Source organism: Hypomesus nipponensis, chromosome 11 (assembly GCF_054491055.1).
Source record: "Hypomesus nipponensis isolate SF chromosome 11, ASM5449105v1, whole genome shotgun sequence".
NCBI lineage: Eukaryota > Metazoa > Chordata > Actinopteri > Osmeriformes > Osmeridae > Hypomesus > Hypomesus nipponensis.
Window position 1 is genome coordinate 1,992,726 of NC_140371.1, and position 13,527 is coordinate 2,006,252.

The following is a 13,527-nucleotide window of genomic DNA, read 5'->3' on the forward strand; positions in this document are numbered from 1 at the left end:
CACTCACACAGACCCCCATAACACACCCACAGACCCCCATAACACTCACACAGACCCCCATAACACTCACACAGACCCCCCATAACACACCCACAGACCCCCATAACACACCCACAGACCCCCATAACACACCCACAGACCCCCCATAACACTCACACAGACCCCCCATAACACACCCACAGACCCCCATAACACACCCACAGACCCCCATAACACACCCACAGACCCCCATAACACTCACACAGACCCCCCATAACTCACACAGACCCCCATAACACTCACACAGACCCCCATAACACTCACACAGACCCCCCATAACACACCCACAGACCCCCATAACACTCACACAGACCCCCATAACACTCACACAGACCCCCCATAACACTCACACAGACCCCCATAACACTCACACAGACCCCCATAACACTCACACAGACCCCCCATAACACTCACACAGACCCCCATAACACTCACACAGACCCCCCATAACACTCACACAGACCCCCATAACACTCACACAGACCCCCATAACACTCACATAGACCCCCATAACACTCACACAGACCCCCCATAACACTCACACAGACCCCCATAACACACCCACAGACTAACACTCACACAGACCCCCCATAACACTCACACAGACCCCCCATAACACTCACACAGACCCCCTTTCGCACGCACACACACACGCACACACACACACTAGGGCTGGGCGGTATGGCCTAAAATGTTTTTCACTGTATAATTCGTAAGCACTGACGGTATCGGTATTTATCACAATATATTCGTTATTCTTAAAATGTCATGACAATGCAATCCGCACTGCAGCGGTTAATCTACCGCACTCGGACGAATCCGGTGTGTCACTGTCGCATGAGTTGAATTTTCAACATTTTGCAGCGTTTAATTGCCACGGACGATCGACTTCTCAGTATCCTACGCGTTCAACAGTAGCCTACCTACGTTTATGGGATCATTAGCTCTAGCTATAAACAATTATTACATGGCTGAATACTTGATTATGTTGGCCTACAATAAACATACATTTCACAATTCTAACCAACCTGGCATTGGATTTGTCAAAAGCATTCTGGTAGATTCATTTTCGTGCACATGCATGGCTTTCAGGTGGTGAAAGAGATTGCTAGTGTTTACACCTTTGGCTAGCACAATTCAACGACACAACTTACAGAGTAGGCTACTGTTTGTTGGTCGATGTCGGGTAACTTGAAACCAGGGGCGATTCTAGGATCAGACCTTTAGGGGTGCTCAGCCCCCAATGAGAACGTGACATGAATACAGTGCCTTGCAAAAGTGCTAAACCCTCTTGCTAATGAATCCCTAATTTCACTGGAGAGGGACATGAGGGACACGAGGGACACGAGGGACACGAACTAAGGATGTCCCTTTCTTCATGACCTACCAGCATCAAATGATAATAAACAATAAAAACAAATATTATTTTATTATTATTTTTAGGGGTTCTGAGATGAAATTGAAGGGTGCTTGAGCACCCCTAAAAAGGTAAAAAAAAAAAAACGCCACTGCTTGAAACCAAATCATTTCCAAACGACAGAGGCATTTTTTTTTTTTTTTTACCAATTCTTCTTTGTCTGGCAAATCAACCCCACTGGTGTTATTTTCAGACATCATTAACGCTTGCTTACGCTTGCCAACAAAAGCAGTTTACTCATATGAATGTTTGCTTCCTCTGGAGTTGCGCCAGCTTGTTTGTTGACTTTCATTGGCTGGCACAATGCGTGCAGCGTCCATGCTGCATGTTGTTTTTGTAAAAGATACAAAGTTGAACCAGCCCACTAGGCAGTATCACTTGACTTATATTTTATACTTAACAGAAACACTTTACTAGTACATTTATTATTATATTATGGATAATATCCATAATATGGCAAAATCCATATCATGGCACAACACAATACCGGTATTCGCGTTCATACCTGTATACCGCCCACCCCTAACACACACAGACCCCCTTCACACACGCACACACGCACACACACACAGACCCAGACGCAGTAATGGGTTATGTTTTATTGAGGTGAAGTGTTTACCGTCTGGGTCTGTAAAATGTATTGGAAGAATGTTGTACGCTAGCTGGCAGATATGTGCCTGACATTCCTGTTTAGATAGTTTCAGCCAGCCTGTTTAGGACCTGTCTTCCTTTGAGAATCTCTGTTGACATGTACTGTCTCATGGTTGAGTCCAGGCAAGCCTCGTCTGTGTGCAGTGTGTGAGTCCTACCCAGGTCATGCTGAGTCTGTGTGCAGTGTGTGAGTCCTACCCAGGTCATGCTGAGTCTGTGTGCAGTGTGTGAGTCCTACCCAGGTCATGCTGAGTCTGTGTGCAGTGTGTGAGTCCTACCCAGGTCGTGCTGAGTCTGTGTGCAGTGTGTGAGTCCTACCCAGGTCGTGCTGAGTCTGTGTGCAGTGTGTGAGTCCTACCCAGGTCATGCTGAGTCTGTGTGCAGTGTGTGAGTCCTACCCAGGTCGTGCTGAGTCTGTGTGCAGTGTGTGAGTCCTACCCAGGTCGTGCTGAGTCTGTGTGCAGTGTGTGAGTCCTACCCAGGTCATGCTGAGTCTGTGTGCAGTGTGTGAGTCCTACCCAGGTCATGCTGAGTCTGTGTGCAGTGTGTGAGTCCTACCCAGGTCATGCTGAGTCTGTGTGCAGTGTGTGAGTCCTACCCAGGTCGTGCTGAGTCTGTGTGCAGTGTGTGAGTCCTACCCAGGTCGTGCTGAGTCTGTGTGCAGTGTGTGAGTCCTACCCAGGTCATGCTGAGTCTGTGTGCAGTGTGTGAGTCCTACCCAGGTCGTGCTGAGTCTGTGTGCAGTGTGTGAGTCCTACCCAGGTCGTGCTGAGTCTGTGTGCAGTGTGTGAGTCCTACCCAGGTCGTGCTGAGTCTGTGTGCAGTGTGTGAGTCCTACCCAGGTCGTGCTGAGTCTGTGCAGTGTGTGAGTCCTACCCAGGTCATGCTGAGTCTGTGTGCAGTGTGTGAGTCCTACCCAGGTCATGCTGAGTCTGTGTGCAGTGTGTGAGTCCTACCCAGGTCATGCTGAGTCTGTGTGCAGTGTGTGAGACCTACCCAGGTCGTGCTGAGTCTGTGTGCAGTGTGTGAGTCCTACCCAGGTCATGCTGAGTCTGTGTGTAGTCCTGATGTGTTTTCTGTCTCTCTTAGACATCATGGAGATCCCAGATACCATCTCCTACTGCAAGGCCCTGCAGGTGGCAGACTTCAGCGGGAACCCCCTCACCAGGTACGGTCACATGACAGGGGGCCAGGTGCGGTCACATGACAGGGAGCCAGGTACGGTCACATGACAGGGAGCCAGGTACGGTCACATGACAGGGAGCCAGGTACGGTCACATGACAGGGAGCCAGGTACGGTCACATGACAGGGGGCCAGGTACGGTCACATGACAGGGAGCCAGGTACGGTCACATGACAGGGAGCCAGGTACGGTCACATGAACTATTTACAAAACAAGCTTTTGTTGGGAGTTTGGTTTCATTATTCCTGTCCTTTGGTGTTCTGAAGCTCACCTCTCTCTCTCACTCACACACACACACACACACACACACACACACACACACACACACACACACACACACAGGTTTGGACTGATATACCGATATAAATGGAATGTGTCTTAATAATAACACTTTAGAACATTATACCACAATCATCAAGGCTGTTCTGGCTGCAAAACAAAGAAAACATATCTCTGTAATTGCATGGGAATTTGTGTGTGTGTACGTGTAGTCAGATACACAGCTCCACATGGTGTTGCGTAGGACTGGCTCACGTGTGTGACTGAATATTTCTGTCCAGCTTTAAATTCAACCTAGATGCAGCATGCCCACTGTAATGGGGGGGTGGGACAAATCAGTTTGTACACACACACACACACACACGCACACACATACACACACACACACACACACACACACGCACACACACATACACACACACACACATACACACACACACACGCACACACACATACACGCACACACACATACACGCACACACACATACACACACACACACATACACATACACACACACACATACACACACACACACACACACACACATACATACACTCAGGTCCAAAAGTCTCTGTTTTTCCTCTCTCTATATTTATCTCTGTATCCCTCTCTCTCCTATTGTTGTGCTCTATATATCTCACTGTCACTGGTTCACTGTCTCCTCACTCACTCACTCACTCACTCACTCACTCACTCACTCACTCACTCACTGTCTCCTCACTCACTCACTCACTGTCTCCTCACTCACTCACTCACTCACTCACTCACTCACTGTCTCCTCACTCACTCACTCACTCACTCACTCACTCACTCACTCACTCACTCACTCACTCACTGACTGTCTCCTCACTCACTCACTCACTCACTCACTCACTCACTCACTCACTGTCTCCTCACTCACTCACTGACTGTCTCCTCCCTCACTCATTCACTCACTCACTCAGTGTCTCCTCATTCACTCAGTGTCTCCTCATTCACTCAGTGTCTCCTCATTCACTCACTGTCTCCTCACTCACTCACTGTCTCCTCACTCCCTCACTCACTCACTCTTTCAAACACAGATGTAGGCTTAGGTGAAAGTGTGTCTGAGCCAGTTTGGGGAGCAGAACATGTAAAGAACGAGTGACGCAGTGGGTTCAGTTGGCTTCAGGCAGCCGGCAGCCGTTCCCTGGCCGTGCCAGTGTGTGGGTCCTGAGCCAGCCTGATATCAGTCTGCCTGTCCTCTTTCCCCAGATTGCCGGAGAGCTTCCCAGAGTTGCGGAACCTCACATGCCTTTCCATCAACGACATCTCTCTTCAGGCCCTCCCTGAGAACATTGGAAAGTAAGTATGTCTCTGTATTCCCTCCTGCAGATGGTGTGGACACTCAAGTTGACCTCCTCCACCTTCCACAGAGTGAGGTGAGGTCCTGGTATAGAGGGGATCACTGTTGACCCGGTCGGGCGATCCCCACAGATCTCTTTGAGGTCCTTACCCCTTGTTGTCGACTCGCTCTTATAGACACGCAGCATGTTTAGATGAAGAACGCCGGTATCTGTGTTCTTCTGTTGTTTTCGTCGTTCGGAGGGACATGAGCGGGGCAGAGATGGCAGACCAGCGGCCGGAATGCTGGATCTGCTTCCTGTTCTCTCATCCTCTGAGACATACTTCATTTCCTGTGTAATTTCCTCCCTCTTTCTCTATCTGTCTCTTTGGTGCTATCTTTCTCTCACTGTCTCCCTCCCTGTCTCTCCCCCTCTTACTCTCTCCCTCTCTTCTCATCTCTTATTCCCCTCCCTCCCTCCCTCCCTCCCTCCCTCCCTCCCTCCCTCCCTCCCTCCCTCCCTCCCTCCCTCCCTCCCTCCCTCCCTCCCTCCCTCCCTCCCTCCCTCTCTCCCTCCCTCCCTCCCTCCCTCTCTCCCTCTCTTCTCATCTCTTCCTCCCCTCCCTCCCTCCCTCCCTCCCTCCCTCCCTCCCTCCCTCCCTCCCTCCCTCCCTCCCTCCCTCCCTCCCTCCCTGCCTCCCTCCCTCCCTCCCTCCCTCCCTCCCTCCCTCCCTCCCTCCCTCCCTCCCTCCCTCCCTCCCTCCCTCCCTCCCTCACCCCCTCCCTGCCTCCCTCCCTCCCTCCCTCCCTCCCTCCCTCCCTCCCTCCCTCCCTCCCTCCCTCCCTCCCTCCCTGCCTCCCTCCCTCCCTCCCTCCCTCCCTCCCTCCCTCCCTCCCTCCCTCCCTCCCTCCCTCACCCCCTCCCTGCCTCCCTCCCTCCCTCCCTCCCTCCCTCCCTCCCTCCCTCCCTCCCTCCCTCCCTCCCTCCCTCCCTCCCTCACCCCCTCCCTGCCTCCCTCCCTCCCTCCCTCCCTCCCTCCCTCCCTCCCTCCCTCCCTCCCTCCCTCCCTCCCTCCCTCCCTCCCTCCCTCCCTCCCTCCCTCCCTCCCTCCCTCCCTCCCTCCCTCCCTCCCTCCCTCCCTCCCTCCCTCCCTCCCTCCCTCCCTGCCTCCCTCCCTCCCTCCCTGCCTCCCTCCCTCCCTCCCTCCCACCCTCCCTCCCTCCCTCCCTCCCTCCCTCCCTCCCTCCCTCCCTCCCTCCCTCCCTGCCTCCCTCCCTCCCTCCCTCCCTCCCTCCCTCCCTCCCTCCCTCCCTCCCTCCCTCCCTCCTCACATTAAAGACCAACCAGTGTGGGAGTGATAGCTGTGTTGTTCAAACTTGCCGCCTTGTGGTAAATTTGAGATGAATACACATCCTCTCATGAACAGGAATGAGCTCTTTTTACCAGACGTGTGTCTGTCCTCTTCTCCTGACTTACCCCTCTCAGGGATAAATGGTCCTAGATTACAGACGGCTCGTAATTCTACACTTATGACAGTCCATTAAAGTCACACAGATGCTGGCTCTCACAGCAGGTCACTAGCAACATGTGGGGATGACTTAGCCAGAGACATCTTGTCACTATCCACTATTTTTGTTTTTTGCTACGCTGTTAAAGATTAAGTGAGCAAAAGTCCATTAGGCCTGTTGGTATTGGTCCCATGTCACAACTTTAACCAACCCTGGTACCTTTAACCAACCCTGGTACATTTAACCAACCCTGGTACTTCTAACCAACCCTGGTACCTTACCAACCCTGGTACCTTTAACCAACCCTGGTACCTTTAACCAACCCTGGTACCTTTAACCAACCCTGGTACCTCACCAACCCTGGTACCTCTAACCAACCCTGGTACCTCACCAACCCTGGTACCTTTAACCAACCCTGGTACCTCACCAATCCTGGTTCCTCTAACCAACCCTGGTACCTCACCAACCCTGGTACCTCACCAACCCTGGTACCTCTCCAACCCTGGTACCTCTCCAACCCTGGTACCTCACCAACCCTGGTACCTCTCCAACCCTGGTGGTACCTCACCATCCAAACCCGGTATCTTGTATCTCACCAGCCCTGGCATGGCAGCAGAAAGCATCCCACAACAGCACCAGTTGTAAACGTTCCTCGTCCATCGACGTGACAGAGTAGGGCTAGTGTGTTATGCAGCAGAGATTGTGTTTAGATTAAAGCTCAGTGGGACTCTACTAATCCCCCTGGTCACTGCTCCTGCTGGGGTCATGTGTTTGTTGTGCTTCTGGGATCCAGCCCACTCACACGGATAGCTGCCTTGTTGCTATAAAAAGACGCACGACACACTAGGTCACTGAAAGACAGTAACGCAGTTGAAGGATTGGCTGGCTGTGCGAGACCAGAGCCTTCCTGTGTGTGATCAGTCCTGGGACACCACTAGAAGGGGGTTCCACCTGTATCCAAATGGAGCTGCCAGAAGGTGTGTTGGGTGTTTTTACCTGACTCTGCACTATTTCAAGATAGTAATAGCTGAAGTGGATGGCTGCTCCGTCGCAACAGGTGCATTTATAGCACTTCCTGCAGTTGAACTTCGGACTGAAGGTGGCATGCACAGGCATGGTTCAAAGGTCACGGTGCAACGGCCTGCTCATCCACTAACTACTGTTCTCCCTCCCTCCCTCCCTCCCTCCCTCTCTCCCTCCCTCCCTCCCTCCCTCCCTCCCTCCCTCCCTCCCTCCCTCCCTCCCTCCCTCCCTCCCTCCCTCCCTCCCTCCCTCCCTCCCTCCCTCCCTCCCTCCCTCCCTCCCTCCCTCCCTCCCTCCCTCCCTCCCTCCCTCCCTCCCTCCCTCCCTCCCTCCCTCCCTCCCTCCCTCCCTCCCTCCCTCCCTCCCTCCCTCCCTCCCTCCCTCCCTCCCTCCCTCCCTCCCTCCCTCCCTCCCTCCCTCCCTCCCTCCCTCCCTCCCCTACCTACCAGCTCCCAGCCCAGACACATCAGTGGCATGTTGTATCCTACACAGGGTTTAAACGTGGGCTGTGTTTACTGGCGAGATTGTGTCAAGGTTGTGATAAAGCAGATACTTCTCACTTCCTGGTCATAGGGCACTGATAGGCCGAGGAAGGCTCTGGTTCTGTGGTAGGCTGGCTGAGGTTCCATTGATACAACTAATTCCAAACAAGTTTGTCTTTTGTTGAGCTGACTAACAAACATGTCGTGTTGTGTCTACAGCCTCACCAACCTGGTGTCTCTGGAACTGAGAGAGAATCTTCTGACATTCCTACCTGAGTGAGTATTCTCCTGTTTGTCTCCTGTCCTGATGTCTGTGTCCTGTCCTGATGTCTGTGTCCTGTCCTGATGTCTGTCTCCTGTCCTGATGTCTGTCTCCTGTCCTGATGTCTGTCTCCTGTCCTGATGTCTGTCTCCTGTCCTTATGTCTGTGTCCTGTCCTTATGTCTGTGTCCTGTCCTGAAGTCTGTGTCGTGTCCTGATGTCTGTGTCCTGTCCTGATGTCTGTCTGGTGTGACGATGTCTGTCTCCTGTCCTGATGTCTGTCTCTTGTCCTGATGTCTGTGTCCTGTCCTGATGTCTGTCTCCTGTCCTGATGTCTGTGTCCTGTCCTGATGTCTGTCTCCTGTCCTGATGTCTGTGTCCTGTCCTGATGTCTGTGTCCTGTCCTGAAGTCTGTGTCCTGTCCTGATGTCTGTGTCCTGTCCTGATGTCTGTCTCCTGTCCTGATGTCTGTCTCCTGTCCTGATGTCTGTCTCCTGTCCTGATGTCTGTGTCCTGTCCTGATGTCTGTCTCCTGTCCTGATGTCTGTCTCCTGTCCTGATGTCTGTCTCTTGTCCTGATGTCTGTCTCCTGTCCTGATGTCTGTCTCCTGTCCTGATGTCTGTGTCCTGTCCTGATGTCTGTCTCCTGTCCTGATGTCTGTGTCCTGTCCTGATGTCTGTCTCCTGTCCTGATGTCTGTGTCCTGTCCTGATGTCTGTGTCCTGTCCTGAAGTCTGTGTCCTGTCCTGATGTCTGTGTCCTGTCCTGATGTCTGTCTCCTGTCCTGATGTCTGTCTCCTGTCCTGATGTCTGTCTCCTGTCCTGATGTCTGTGTCCTGTCCTGATGTCTGTCTCCTGTCCTGATGTCTGTGTCCTGTCCTGATGTCTGTCTCCTGTCCTGATGTCTGTGTCCTGTCCTGATGTCTGTCTCCTGTCCTGATGTCTGTGTCCTGTCCTGATGTCTGTCTCCTGTCCTGATGTCTGTCTGGTGTGATGAGTAATGAGAAAAAGCGTGCGCACACACAATACTCCCTGTGCTCCTGTTACCATACCTGCACACACACACACACAATACACACGCTTGCATACACACACAAACCCAAACAACCCTACCTGGACATGCCCACTCAACTGACATCAAAGCAAGTGACTCTCTCTTAAATTACTCTCTTCAGTCTCTTTCTCTCTCCCTTTCTCTCCCACTCCCTGTCCCTTTTCTTCTATCTCTCCCTCTTTTGGGATTATTTTGGGACCTCTCTCTCTCTGTCTGTATGTCTCTCTCTCCCTCTGTCTGTCTCTCTCTCTCTTTCTCTCTCTTTCTATCTCTTTCTCTCTCTGTCTATCTGCTCCCAAGGGCAGTATGAGCTGGCTACAGATCAGTCACCCAGGACATAGGACAGGGTGTTTCTAAATTGCATGCACAGCGTCAGCGCTTCACTAGAGATTGACTCCAATGTTGGCACAACAAGGCACTCCCCATCTCAGCAGGGACGTAACCTGCCTCTGGAACTGCTGCTGCCAACACACACACACACACACACACACACATCTGTGTGTGCAATCTGTTAGAAGCAAGGGAAGGTGACCAGTCAGTGTGCTTAACCCTTCCGGTGCAACTGTAACTGCTACTGCCACTAACTGTAACTGACTAACTGTTACTGCAACTAACTAACTGTTAGTGTATCTCTAACTGTAACTGTGAGTCGTAAAGTCAAACTGTAATTCTTGGTCCTGCCTCCCAGGTCACTGTCTCAACTCCACAGACTAGAAGAACTGGACCTCGGAAACAATGAACTCTACAATTTGGTAAGTGGACAGGAAATCTCCCCAAGAAGATAGCATCACATACAGAGAGCGGGGTCAGGGGTCAGAGTCAAGTGTGGAGAGAGAGAGAGGTCAGGGTCAAGTGTGGAGAGAGAGGGGTCAGGGTGTGTTAGTCAACAGTCAAGTGTGCGTCAACAGGATCAATAAAGTTTATTTAAATGGAGTATAATTTTCCCCATCTGACAAATGTGCATGTGTAGAGAAGATATTTAGGCAAACAATACTAAAACCATTGCTATGTAGTTAAATGGTGGTTAATGTAACCTTAATGTAAAGTGATATGTAGTTACTTGGTAGCTAAAGTAACCATAATGTAAAGTGTTGCTATGTAGTTGCATGGTAGTTAACTTAACCTTAATGTAAAGTTTTACTATGTAGTTGCATGGTAGTTAGGTAGGGTTGATGTGAAGTGTCTCCGAGGTTGTGGTTTTGGCAGCGTGTAGTGCTCCTGGAGTAGTGCTGCGTTGGGAGTAGGCAGGCAGGCTGGGCGCGTGGCCGGACCTGACACACAGACAGCTGGACCTGACACACAGAGAGAGCTGGACCTGACACACACAGAGAGAGCTGGACCTGACACACACAGAGAGCTGGACCTGACACACAGACAGCTGGACCTGACACACAGAGAGAGCTGGACCTGACACACAGAGAGAGCTGGACCTGACACACACAGAGAGCTGGACCTGACACACACAGAGAGCTGGACCTGACACACACAGAGAGCTGGACCTGACACACAGAGAGCTGGACCTGACACACACAGAGAGCTGGACCTGACACACAGAGAGCTGGACCTGACACACAGAGAGCTGGACCTGACACACACAGAGAGCTGGACTTGACACACACAGAGAGCTGGACCTGACACACACAGAGAGCTGGACCTGACACACACAGAGAGAGCTGGACCTGACACACACAGAGAGAGCTGGACCTGACACACACACAGAGAGCTGGACCTGACACACACAGAGAGCTGGACCTGACACACAGAGAGCTGGACCTGACACACACAGAGAGCTGGACCTGACACACACACACAGAGAGCTGGACCTGACACACACACAGAGAGCTGGACCTGACACACACACAGAGAGCTGGACCTGACACACAGAGAGAGCTGGACCTGACACACAAAGAGCTGGACCTGACACACACAGAGAGAGCTGGACCTGACACACACAGAGAGCTGGACCTGACACACAGAGAGCTGGACCTGACACACACAGAGAGCTGGACCTGACACACACACAGAGAGCTGGACCTGACACACACACAGAGAGCTGGACCTGACACACAGAGAGTTGGACCTGACACACAGAGAGCTGGACCTGACACACACAGAGAGCTGGACCTGACACACACACAGAGAGCTGGACCTGACACACACACAGAGAGCTGGACCTGACACACAGAGAGAGCTGGACCTGACACACAAAGAGCTGGACCTGACACACACAGAGAGAGCTGGACCTGACACACACAGAGAGCTGGACCTGACACACAGAGAGCTGGACCTGACACACACAGAGAGCTGGACCTGACACACACAGAGAGCTGGACCTGACACACACAGAGAGCTGGACCTGACACACACAGAGAGAGAGCTGGACCTGACACACAGAGAGAGCTGGACCTGACACACAGAGAGCTGGACCTGACACACAGAGAGCTGGACCTGACACACACAGAGAGAGCTGGACCTGACACACACAGAGAGAGCTGGACCTGACACACAGAGAGCTGGACCTGACACACACAGAGAGCTGGACCTGACACACACAGAGAGCCGGACCTGACACACACAGAGAGAGCTGGACCTGACACACACAGAGAGAGCTGGACCTGACACATAGAGAGCTGGACCTGACACACAGAGAGTTGGACCTGACACACAGAGAGCTGGACCTGACACACACAGAGAGCTGGACCTGACACACACAGAGAGCCGGACCTGACACACACAGAGAGAGCTGGACCTGACACACACAGAGAGAGCTGGACCTGACACACACAGAGAGAGCTGGACCTGACACACAGAGAGCCGGACCTGACACACACACAGAGAGCTGGACCTGACACACACACAGAGAGCTGGACCTGACACACACACAGAGAGCTGGACCTGACACACAGAGAGCTGGACCTGACACACACAGAGAGCTGGACCTGACACACACAGAGAGCTGGACCTGACACACACAGAGAGAGCTGGACCTGACACACACAGAGAGCTGGACCTGACACACACAGAGAGCTGGACCTGACACACAGAGAGCTGGACCTGACACACACACAGAGCTGGACCTGACACACACACAGAGAGCTGGACCTGACACACACACAGAGAGCTGGACCTGACACACACAGAGAGCTGGACCTGACACACACAGAGAGCTGGACCTGACACACAGAGAGAGCTGGACCTGACACACAGAGAGCTGGACCTGACACACACACAGAGAGCTGGACCTGACACACACAGAGAGCTGGACCTGACACACAGAGAGCTGGACCTGACACACAGAGAGAGCTGGACCTGACACACACACAGAGAGCTGGACCTGACACACACACAGAGAGCTGGACCTGACACACAGAGAGCTGGACCTGACACACAGAGAGCTGGACCTAACACACAGACAGAGAGCTGGACCTGACACACACACAGAGAGCTGGACCTGACACACACACAGAGAGCTGGACCTGACACACACAGAGAGCTGGACCTGACACACACAGAGAGCTGGACCTGACACACAGAGAGCTGGACCTGACACACACAGAGAGCTGGACCTGACACACACAGAGAGCTGGACCTGACACACACAGAGAGCTGGACCTGACACACACAGAGAGCTGGACCTGACACACAGAGAGCTGGACCTGACACACACAGAGAGCTGGACCTGACACACAGAGAGCTGGATCTCCTCCACAGGGGAATGCCAGCTCCCACATCTTTGAAATTCTTCCACAGCCTTGTGTACTTTTTGTTCCTGTCACCTAGATATAATTCTCTGTCTGTGTGCATTTGTCTCTCTATATATATACCTGCCTGTGTCTGTCCCTCTCTATTTCTCCCTGGGTCTCTATCTCGCTCACTTTGTCTCACTCTGCGTATATATCTATTAATCTCTCTCTCTACCTCTCTGTCTCTCTCTCTCTGTATCTCTGTCTTTCTCTTTGTCTCTCTCTCTCTGTCTCTCTGTCTCTCCTTTCTTTCCCCTCCCCTCCTGCCTCCCACATAGCCAGAGACAATTGGAGGACTTGTCAGTCTTAAGGATCTGTGGTTGGATGGGAACCAGTTGGCTGAAATACCTGCAGTAAGCTATTCCTAACATGCTGCTATTTGTCAGTGCTTTGAATATGACTTTTAAAGAGTTTTGGTGTGGCATTTAAAGGGCAGATTGTTCTCATGGAATTTGATACCACAGCAAGCGATTGCTCTTAAAGACATGAAGCCTATTAAGTGGATAAAGATTCCATCTGTTCATGTACGTTTACACATCTTGCCTCAGTAAATGTTTGTGTGTGTGTGTGTGTGTGTGTGTG

The 13,527-nt window shown here is 52.2% G+C and overlaps 1 protein-coding gene across 1 annotated transcript in view; it reads left to right on the plus strand.

Annotated features, from left to right (window-relative positions):
* lrrc1 (leucine rich repeat containing 1) overlaps positions 1–13,527 on the plus strand; it is a 35,365-nt gene that overhangs the window by 7,830 nt on the left and 14,008 nt on the right. Inside the window, exons 3-7 of the mRNA XM_084667172.1 lie at positions 3,197–3,275; positions 4,804–4,893; positions 8,107–8,163; positions 9,891–9,954; positions 13,224–13,298. Of these exons, the coding sequence (XP_084523298.1) occupies positions 3,197–3,275; positions 4,804–4,893; positions 8,107–8,163; positions 9,891–9,954; positions 13,224–13,298 (365 nt within the window). The remainder of the gene's footprint in view (positions 1–3,196; positions 3,276–4,803; positions 4,894–8,106; positions 8,164–9,890; positions 9,955–13,223; positions 13,299–13,527) is intronic.